Source organism: Nelumbo lutea, chromosome 1 (assembly GCF_056320005.1).
Source record: "Nelumbo lutea isolate HS-2025 chromosome 1, American lotus-T2T, whole genome shotgun sequence".
Taxonomy (NCBI): domain Eukaryota; kingdom Viridiplantae; phylum Streptophyta; class Magnoliopsida; order Proteales; family Nelumbonaceae; genus Nelumbo; species Nelumbo lutea.
The window spans coordinates 104,649,609-104,660,846 of NC_142684.1; the positions used below are offsets into that span (position 1 = coordinate 104,649,609).

General features: G+C 36.9%; 1 protein-coding gene across 2 annotated transcripts; it reads right to left on the reverse strand.

Annotated features, from left to right (window-relative positions):
• Window positions 1-6,571: 6,571 nt before the first annotated feature.
• LOC148876556 (uncharacterized) lies at window positions 6,572-10,762 on the reverse strand. 2 transcript variants are annotated; one of them, XM_088974065.1, is made up of 7 exons: window positions 10,526-10,762; window positions 10,138-10,164; window positions 9,872-9,994; window positions 9,302-9,554; window positions 8,531-8,605; window positions 8,155-8,241; window positions 6,572-7,986 (listed from the first exon to the last, which is right to left on the reverse strand). In XM_088974065.1, the coding sequence occupies exons 1-7, from the start codon at window positions 10,636-10,638 to the stop codon at window positions 6,820-6,822; spliced, it is 1,845 nt and encodes a 614-aa protein (XP_088830191.1). In that variant the 5' UTR covers window positions 10,639-10,762; the 3' UTR covers window positions 6,572-6,819. The 2 variants fall into 2 exon arrangements, with proteins under 2 accessions (XP_088830191.1, XP_088830123.1); XM_088973997.1 differs by lacking the exon at window positions 8,531-8,605 and having other exon boundaries at window positions 10,526-10,738.
• Window positions 10,763-11,238: the final 476 nt, after the last annotated feature.

Consider the following 11,238-nt stretch of genomic DNA (forward strand, 5'->3'; position numbering starts at 1 on the left):
ATAAAGACACCAACCCCAATGGCATAGGGCGGGCAAATAAACATATTCTAGCTCTCAAACTTTGTGATTTTTAACTCGAAGTCTACTATGAGAGTATTGACTTAAGCATCGGAGCGACCTTGCTGGGTTAGCCACCCCGGGTCCTTTGACATTCATTCCTTGTAGGTCTCTAAAGAACTACGAAGCTCAACAATCAATCCAGCTCGCCACCAGGCAGCTTGGCTCTCTAGTCATCTCGACACCTAATAGGCAGCTCGACATTCTGGTCAGCTCGTCACCTAACCTGCCTTGCTCGGCCTAGACAGCTCATCACCTAATCTACCCCTAGCTTGGCCTGGTCAACTCGGCATCCAGGTCCTCATCCAACAGGAGTTCACTTCAACCTCTGAATCATCAGCCACTTGGAAGCAGACCAAATGATGAGGTACATAGCACAAAAAAATTGATACATGACCAAAAATTGATTCATCACAACCTACTTAGTTCCTATTTAACTAAGTTGTCTCTATCCTAGTTACAAGCTAACTTAATTTACAGTCTTCTAGTTAGAATAACATTAATGGCAAGTATTGTAAGACAACTAGACAAGAAATTTTTTCTAAAAAAGTTTAAAGAAAAAAATCAAAGGATCCTAGTTTCTTTGGTCTTTTACACCAAATAGACAACCAATTACAATTAAAATTAGGTGCCCTTTTTTACTTAGATTAGAAAGTTTCTTGAAATATACAAAGGATCATAGTTTCTATTTTCTTGATAACTTGTATTCTAACTTGGTCTGTCCCCCTTAGCCCCTCAACTCAAGTACAATCTCTAATACAATTTGACTCACAAGAATCAAAATTTTGAAATTTCAATTTATTAACATGGTTGAACTTATAGCCGAAACCGATCCAAACTGCCCCAACCCGATTCAAACCGACCAAGTCGGTTTTACTTAACACAGAATCGGTTTCGGTTTCAATTTTAGATGACCCGACCAGGTCAGGTCGGTTGAAAAAATCTCAATAAACCGACCCAACTCGACCCGTGAACATCCCTAGTGTTGGTGACGTCTCTCAAAAATCCAGAAAGGGAGGAAGGGAGCTAGGTTTTGTTATGCTAAAAGGATGCTGACAGAAGTAGTGGAGATGGGTTTTATTATCGCGGAGAAGGAGAAAGGGAGGGAGGGAGCGGTCTAGACTCCAAATCCAGAAAACCGAAACCCTCCTCCGAGAAACAAAAGCCCCGAGCATGACAGTCGACTGCATCATGCCAATAGTGGATGAGGTAAACTCCTCGCCTATTTCCCTCGATGAAGGAAGGGCGTAAAGTTTTACTTCGAGAAAACCGAAGTTGTTTTTCACCGCAAGATCGATGTAAATCCTGACATATTTGCAATTTTACATCGATCTTAAGGGTGTTTTTACAACGCCTCCAAACGCATGAAATTATGAACCGGGATGCAATAATGCATTGAACCGGTATTTACACTCCTTTCAAACGCAGCATTAGGCTTAATTTGGAAAGAGTACAAATGCAAGTATGTAGAGTGCAAAATCTTATATTTTGTATGTATTTGTACTATACATATTTTACTCCTTTCAAATTAGGGGTGAACTTGAGCCGAGCCAAGCCAAATAACTAATTATTTGGGCTCGACTCGCCAAGGCAATACAAGGCTCAAGCTCAAACTTGGCTCAAGTCTAAAGCTCATAAACTCGGTTTTGGCTCAACTCAAGCTCGACTTAAGAAAAATTTTTTATAAAAAAAAAAGTTATATACAAAAAATATTTTTATTTGATATTTAAAAATTAAGAATTATAATAATTAGTTATTATTATATATAAAAATAAAAATATTATATATAATATTTTTATTATATATATTATTTTCTATAACTTTATATTTATCATCATCATCATCATCATCATCATCATCATTATTATTATTATTATCATTATTATTATTATTATTATTATTATTATTATTATTATTATTATTATTATTATTATTATTATTTATTTTTATTATTATGTAGCTATTCAAGCTCGGCTCACGAGCCGAGCTTTATTTGGCTTAAGCTCAGCTCGATTAATAAAAGAGCCTATAAATTGGGCTCGAAGCTCGGTTGAAACCGAGCTGAGCTAAAGAGCTCGGCTCGTGGCCACCCTTATTCCAAATAGAGCTAAATGATAATACTGAGAATTGAAAAAAATGAGATATCTTGGTACTAGACATGGCAAAAAGTTGACCCAACCTATGAAACCGACCCAACCCAACTCGGAGAAAATGGGTTGGATTGGGTTGGGTCATGGGTCAACCCGTTTGACCTGATTGCCAAGTCTAATTGGGACTATTTATGTATTTTTTAGAAGTTTCCACTCTTTATTCTTTACTATTTATTTTTTATTCTTTATTGTTTACTCTTTAATTATTAAATGTTCAAGTTTTTTATTTTAAGATTAATTCATTTAAATTTAGTATTTTCATGTATTTTTCATTATTTTTTTAAATTTCACTATTTTTTGGGATGACCCATGGGTCAACCCTAACCCGAACATTTAGGGTTAGGGTCTAGCATTTCATGACCCAACCTGAAATTCAACTTGGCCTAAAATCAAGCAAAAATATATTGACCCAACCCGAACCCGACCCAATTGCCAAGTCTACTTGGTACAAATCACACTAACCTATCAAGGGTTCATCATCAAATTAGACCGAATCAAAACTAATTAGCTAATCAATTGATCAGTTTGGTTTTTTGGTTTTTCATATTCTTTTGAATTTATAATTGATGATGCGCGATATGGTTGCTCCTAGCTGGAAGATGACTTGGGAGCTAGTTATGTAGTGAGCTAGTTTGAACTACAAGAAAATAAATCAGACAATTCGGGGTGGAAGACCCAGCGAGGTCACTCCGATGCTTAAGTTAGTAATATGCTATGGTTGCAAACTAAAGCTTTGGATATTAAGGAGCTTGAATGTAAACAATCGCACATACCTGGTGATGAAGGGCAATTTGGCCCGACCTAGTAATAGGGGGACACGTGGACGCGACCTAACTAGTAAGATGACAGCTCGGCCTGACATGCCAAGTCCGCAACAAATCGAGCTCAGATAATCAAACCACCTTGGGACGAGTTCACCTTGGTGTAAGGTCGGATCAGGACCACTTCGATCCCAAGGCACTTCGGTGTTCGCCCCAGGCCGGATCTAAAGAGCAGTAGCTCGAGTAATATTAACAGACCACTACGTGGCAACCCCAATGATCTCGCCATTAGATTCCGGGCCTCGCGGGATCACGCCGCGTAACAGCTAGCGTTATCTCCCCCGACCGATTCGGGCGGACTCGATAAGCCCCAAGTTATCCCCATTATTGCGGAAACAGATCTCATCATAACAAGAATCTCGGAACCACTCCGCAAAACCCGTGAGGACTCCATTATATAAAGGCACCACCCCTCGGGGGTGCAAGGTATGCGTGATTTCCTGCTCTCAAGCTCTCTACTTTCAAGCAATTTTAGCTCGCTACTAGCCTACTAACTTAAGCATCGAAGTGACCTCACCGAGTTAGCATCCTGGGGTTCTCTGATATACTTGCAGGTTCAGTCCGCCGTCTGTCTGGAAGCCAGATGACCTCCAACTGAGAGTAGCTAGATCGCACTAAATCACCTGGGCTTTGGAGGGGTTGTAGCCCTTTTATAGCTAAGTTGTCATGGGTCTTACGAAACGGTCCCAGGATCTTCGGCCTGAGTAGATGAGGTTTGTTTACGCTTTAGTCAGGGAGTAACATACCAATTAAGGAGGTTTATCGTCTCCGCCCGGTCTAGGCGGGGAGAAGATAAGGCCTTCCATTATGCCGAGGTGGTTTTGTGCCAAGGTGACTGAACACCCGAGCTCTAACTATTGCTGACTGGGCTCTTTTCGTTGAGTTGTCATCCTTCGGGCATATCACATCCACGTGACCTCTACTTATTAGGTCGCGCCAAATCACCTTTCATCAATAATATATAATAAATATATAAATATTAGAAATATATAATATAAATATATAGCGGTAAGTTCAATTAACTACCATTTTTTCATATTAGTTAACCGAGATCAAACCAATACCTTTGATTTTTTTTTTTTTTAAACATTGAACTGAAATCGAACTGATCAATTAGATTGATAAGATTTGAAAATAAGAATCCACCCTTTTACCAATTGAGGGGTGTCTCAGTTGGTACATTAGCTATTACCAAAAAAAAAAGTTGGTATGTTAGCTGGACTGTTCATGTAAAGATGCAAATTTGAGTTCCCACAGTACATTCCAATCCTGTATTAAAAAGGTCTCCGAGTGACAAATACATGAAATGTTCCAATTACATGCTAAGATGTGCATGAGTTTCAACATGACTGATTTTAATTTGCCACATAATCATAAATTTAATTACATCTTAAATCAACTCACGTAGGAAATGATGTGCGTGATGATGACCTTTAAAGAAGGCCACGACACAGTGACTCACCCATGACGTATTCAATGTGTGAAAAGTTAAACGACGATTCAGCCCAAAATCAGAATTCTTAAACCCAAAGTACAATTGGCACAGGTGCTAGCTTGGAATTGATACTAATTAACAGATGAGTATTGAGGTATAAAATAGGACATTTGACATTTTGAATTTTTATAAATTCAGAAATCTGCAACAGACCTGTCCCTACTTTTTCATTTTCTTGCTAGGCAAAAAGTATATTAATTATTTAACACTAATACAACATCAGATCATTCATGTGAGGCTTGCATATCATATTTACAGGCATTAAAAGCCAAAGTGTGAGCTAAAGCATTACTAGCCTTACGAACCGAAATTTTACGAGATTAAAACATCTTAGCAGTTAGCAGTGTAGGGAAAATGTTTGTATAAATTTGATCTATCCACAAGGGATTAATCCCTTGTTGGAGTCATTAAACTTATCGCTGACCCGAAAAGTTAAAAGTTGGAACTTGGAAGGAAAATAAATGTGACACCGAATGAAGTCCGATTCGTTGAATGCTCAGGTTTTTTGTAATTTGCCCTCGAATTTACGGTTTCTTCATTTTTCAAGGTTTATTTCGAAATTCCAAAAGTATTCCTCCTCTTACCTCTACGACTGCATGCCCACACCCGAGGCCCAGGTCCGGAGTCCGAATCTCCTCTGCCATCAAAATTGTAATACGTTCAACACCATTCCAACGCTATCTCACACCGCATACGTTGGAATGGTGTTGGAACGTGTTCAGATGGCAGCATGGCAGGAGATACCAGGCATCAGGCTAACGACCGTGTCCATTTTAATCCTCTTATAATAAACTGTCGTCCCTGCGACTGCGACGAAAAAAAATCAATGCATCGGCTCCAAAGTTATAATTAATATTTAATATTTAAATAATTACTATTAATTCATAATTCATAATTAATTATTATAATAATAAGTATTAAGTTATTAAATATTATTTATTAGTTGTTAATAATAATTAATTAGTATTATGTAATGTAATCAATAATAATCATTATTATTAATATATTAATTAATTATTAATCATGATAACATTTTTAATATTATTTATTTTTTGAATTACAAAAAATTAATAGTTATTATTGTTGTTAATTCTTAATTCTTAATTATAATTAATTATTAAATATTATTATTGTTATATTAACTAATATTAATTAATAATTCATATTTATTAATTATTAATATTTAAGTAACTATTATAATAATTATTATTAATTATAAATTATATTTTAATTAAAAATTAATTAATAGTTGCTAATTAATTATTAACTATTATATTATTTAATTATTATTAATCATTAAATAATAATAATAATGATTATAATTAATTATTAATTAACACAAATTATTTATTAATAACTATTGATTTTTATTAATTAATTATTAATCATTATAATAGTTTTTTATATTATTTTTTATTGAATTACATAGACAAATAAAATCTCATATATGGGATTAAAATGGACATTTGACAGTTTTCAGAATTCAAAAGAACATTCTTTGCATTCAGAGTTGAGAGAGAAAAAAAAGTTCACCAATACCAATATAATTCCTAATGTAATTATTACACTTTCAAACAAACAATGGAGAGGGAAGTTGGGGGGTTAAAGCCTGGGTATTAAACCTCAATCTCTCCATCATCACATGCCAACTTGATTTCAAATAACTAGGCTAATTATATAAATTGTTGTGTCTAAGGCCCCGTTCATTTGTTGTATCATGGGATAAATTGGTAAACCGGGTAATTGATCAATTTCCCTATGTTCTTGCGCCACTATATGGGTCTCATAGAAAGCAACTTGTCCGGTCCTTGAGGGATAAGTTGCTTATCCACCCGCCGAAATCATTAATCCTCTCCTGCCTCTCTCTTTACCCAGATAAGTGAAAACATGTAACAACACTGGCATCAGAGTTATCGGGCAATTTTTGCCCAGAAATCACTTCCCTGGGCAAAGAGAGAGAGGGAAACAAAGGGATTGCCAACAAAATACACCTTCTACTATAACCCTTCCCGTAGTATAATTAGGATCAGAAAAAATCACCATAGGAGTATAGAACATTCACTTTCAGTAATCTAAAAAAAAAAACCCAAGTCTAACCTCTTAACTTTGTCTAGTATAGAATATTCACTTTCAGATACACAACTTTGTCTAGGATAATTCCTCTCCCGAGTTGTTCCACCTCATTTACCCTTGTACATCATATTCATTTTTTCAAAACTAACCTCCATAACTTCAACATACGTATCTGTTATTGTTGACCTTCCTGTGGTGGATTCAATGAGGTCACTACCTATTTTTACTGTGCCTGTTCGTTCAGCTTGGCCTTATGTTTCTTGCCAAGAAGATGGGAGATCATTTGTGACACGCCAGGGCATTGTATTTTGCATGTATCGCACCATAATGCAGATTCTCTCATCCAAGGTTCATTTTTCTTCTGAGCCTTGGCTTCCACCATCTTTTCACCCTGTTTATCAACATTCTGAGGCCCTGGCTCATTACTAAAAGTATGACTACTTGGTGCTACCATGGACTGACCAGCATTCTTCAGTTTTGGAAGATAGACGGTCTTGTCTTTAGTTATGCTCTTATTTTCTTCAAGTTGTGACACCTTGGCCTTGTGATTTCGACCATGGAGATGACTTTGTAGATCTATCTCACTACTAGCTTTCACCCGACAGAGTGTACAAGTCCACTTGCCTTGTGCTTTCTTTGAGCTTTCAACACATTCTGCTATTTCTGGTGGACCAGTGAACCGAGGAATTTCACTCCCAACATTCTGAGGCCCTGGCTCATTACTGAATGTATCTATCTTTGGTGCTACCATGGACTCACCAGCATTCTTCAGTTTTGGAATACAGGTAGTCTTGTTTTTAGTTATGTTCTTATTTTCTTCAAGCTCTGTCACATTGGCCTGGTGATTTTTTCCATGAAGATGACTTTGTAGATCTGTATTGCTTCTAGCGCTCACCTGATTGAGTGTACAAGTCCACACCTCTTGTACTTTCTTTGAGCCAGTTAACACAGGAATTTGACTACCAAAATCCTTAGGCTCTGGTTCATTACTAAAAGTATCTCTGTCTGGTGCTACCATGGACTGACCATCATTCTTCAGTTTTGGAATAGAGGTAGCCTTGTTTTTGGTTATTCTCTTATTTGCTTCAAGTTCTGCCTCCTTAGCCTTGTGCTTTTTCCCATGAAGATGACTTTGTAGATCTGACTCACTATTAGTGCTCACCTGACAGAGTGCACAAGTCCACTCCTTTTGTGCTTTCTTTGAGCCAGTTAACACAGGAATTTGACTTCCAAGCATTCCGCTGTCTCTGGTGGGACCAGTGAAATGGGGAGTTTCACTTCCAAAATGTTTTGCTGTCAACACTATCCTTGGGCCATTTAACATAGGAATTTGATTTCCAGTGTGTTCTGCCATTTCTGTCCAAGCAAAACCGGGATCCATGCACTTGACCTAGAGTAAAAGAAAAGTAGAGGTCATTCAGCAAACAGAGATCAATGCTTTATCTTTTAACCTAGAACAAATGAAAAGTAGGATCCAAGCACTTAAATATTTATACTAAGACTCACAGTTAATTCATTGTGATCATTGTTGTGTCTTGAAAAAGAATCAAATCCTTACCTCCTCTGAAGCCACTGCCACATTGTTATCAATGGTTGTCACTGCTTCAGTCACTTTCTCAACAATAGTAGGCTCCATGTTGCAAGCCTATAACATGGATTAACTTGGAATTTATTCATGGGCAACTCAAGGAACATACATATTCAGAAAATAGAATGGTTAAAACGGATAGTCAAAACCCCACTACTTTAGAAGGTTAAATCTATTTAGTGGAGATGCAATAATGCACCTGCAGAGGTGTCTCTGAAATTATTATTTAGGCCAAAATGAAAGAATTAAATACATGAAACAGTTACAGATCAAGTGCCTATCCCATTAACTAAAGGGTCACCACTCAATGATAGTCTTGGGGCGGTTAGACCGGATATGGACCTACCTCTTGGCATTTCTTTTGCAAATGTGGCTGTTGAGCTGTTCTTGGACTTGAGCCTTTGTTATCACACTTGCTAGCCTGAGAATTTGTCGCTGCTGACTACATCAATCAATGGCCCCTTGCTCTTGGACTAGAACTTACTTTTGTTTTATGATAGATTTACTATATTAAAAAATGTTCAGTGACTGCTCACCATGAAATGCCCAATAAAAGAGAATTTTTTATAGAGGGGGAAAACCAGTAGTTGCACCAAGTATGTCTGTGTGTGTGAGTACATCTCTGCATGCTTCTAGAGTTCATAGTAGACAGGAATAGGGGTGAGACAAAAGGCTACATAGAAATCGTAATTTTTTTTATCAATCATATAAATCTAAATTTTTCCTGGTGTAAAACTTTCTCATGTCATCCTTTGACATAGGTGTTCTGCCGAACCACAGAACTCTTACTCTATTCTGCATTTTGATTTTCTTAATTGCATCATGACTTTGATCAAACTTTTCAGCAGTGTTTTGTCATTTTTTTTTTACCTTTCCTACAAGTGATAAAGCTTAAACACAATACACTCTTATGTTCCTTACCCTTAGTGGGTCCTATTTCCAGAAGAAATAATAGAAAGGAATTTAGTGGAGATGATAATATAAGCAGATAAGCTATGACTCTGAGAACATTAGAGAGTCGGAGCTTCATCTATTTGCTTTATTGATATTTATCTAGGATCTTGGAGAAATTAAGCAAGAAGGCGTCCAAATGCAATACTCTACTATAATGTCTTACCTTTCTGGTTATGAGTTTTGACAATGCTTCAGATCCATTCTCTTTTATATCTCTCTCGGCTGCAACTAGGAAATCTTCTGATCCACTTGAAACAAAATCCTCTTTTCGCTTAACAAACCAGTTGCAAAATATTTGCGGTTCCATCAAGAACCAGGGTCTAACAATGTGTTTATATGCACGAGCAGCACCATTGAAATGGGGTAGCACCAACCAGCAGGCAGCCATCAATTTCAGGTAAGGCCAAAATGGAAACCTGGAAAAAGGAGGATTTTGAGTAAATGTGAAGTGTTGAAATACCTTGTTATGGTAAAACAAAGTGGAGTAGAGTAGGGGACAACAATAACGAAAAAAGAAGATCCTGGTAAAATGGGGAAATGAGCAGTTATCAATATGAATTTTTACTTCAGAAAGGTGATAATAGGATCAAATGGGAAATGTCACAATTGTGGTGCATATATTAATTGTAATCAGAGATTAACTCCACTAATTCAGTTTCATTTTGATGACTTCAATAAAGATCCAATAATGTTCAAGACCTCGTGACAGAATGATGAAAGGTACCAAACTTACCACTCAACGAGTTTCAGAGATGCAGAGTTAAAAAGAATAATAAGAGGATAGAGAACCCAGTAAGTGAGCCATTTTTGGTTCTCAGCGTTGGAGTTACTCTCAATTGCGAGAATTGAAGAATATCTATAAGCAAATACAAAAGACCAAAAAATAAGGCCTCATTGAAAACACTGAAACTTAAACAAAACACTTAAATTCAGACGATAATGGATGAAGCTTACTTGTAGCATCTTACAATCGAACTAAAATAAGGAAAAACCACTTACATTGGATAAACCAGAGTAACTAGAGGCCTGTAGAAACAAAGAACAATGAGAATATCAAGAACCCTACAGTCAAAAAAACAATAAAAAATGGAGCAAACAGAAAAGCAACAGCTTTTCTAGATGTCATTTTAGCCCTTTAACAGAGAGAAATAGAGAGATAAAAGGAGAAATTATGAACCCATCAATGTTCCTGCAAAGTAGTGAGTTTTCTTTCCAACCAAATTGCAAAATGAGAAGAACCATTAGAGGTTCTTAGCCTAATCACCCGAGACTCCTCTTTGAAGATGAACGAAAAGAAAACATTGAGAAAATAGAAATAAGAAGAAATACGTTATATATATTCAAAATTTCCTTCTTTCTCTAATTTTATCACAAGAAATTCGCATACCAGGCAAGATCAATGATTTTGGCGACCAACTTAAGCAGAGCAACGAAACCCATCTCTGTGTTTGTTCCTTTTCCGTCTTCGGATAGCTTAAATCGGCACGAAGTTAATGACATGGGAAACCAGAAGAATTCCAGAAAGTAAAGTTCAGGCGAGTAGACTTCGTCAGTTGTACGCGGACCCGATACTAACGGCACTTTTCCAGATTCTCTTCCCGTTATCCCGGATACACGGTCCGGTCCCAATACACGGCTACGATGATTTTTTTTTTAATTATTGGGAGTTGGGACCATAGGAGTTTAGGCCGAACGGATCTACTCCTCACACTTGGTGACTCACATGTATATCTACCGTATATTACAAGCATCTCTCCTAAATAATAATTTATAAATACGGAAGATATTCTCGTACTATGTGCGTATAAGACGCGTATGAGGCGCCATATGTTAGGAGTAGATCCGGTCTCGTTTAGGGCAGCGTCAGCCGCCAGCCGCCAGATCCGGACTCGAATTAATACTGTACTCTCAAAAGAAGAATGCTTCTTCGGTAAGAAACGGGTTTTGGTTTTGAGCCGAATCCTATACCATATAGAATACGGGTTTTCTGTGTCACAAAACAAATGTGTATACTAGCCGAGCGGCCCTGCTTCCCACGGGTTGTATCGGAATTGTTATATTATTATTTGCTACATTAAAGATATTGTTATTTGCTATTTT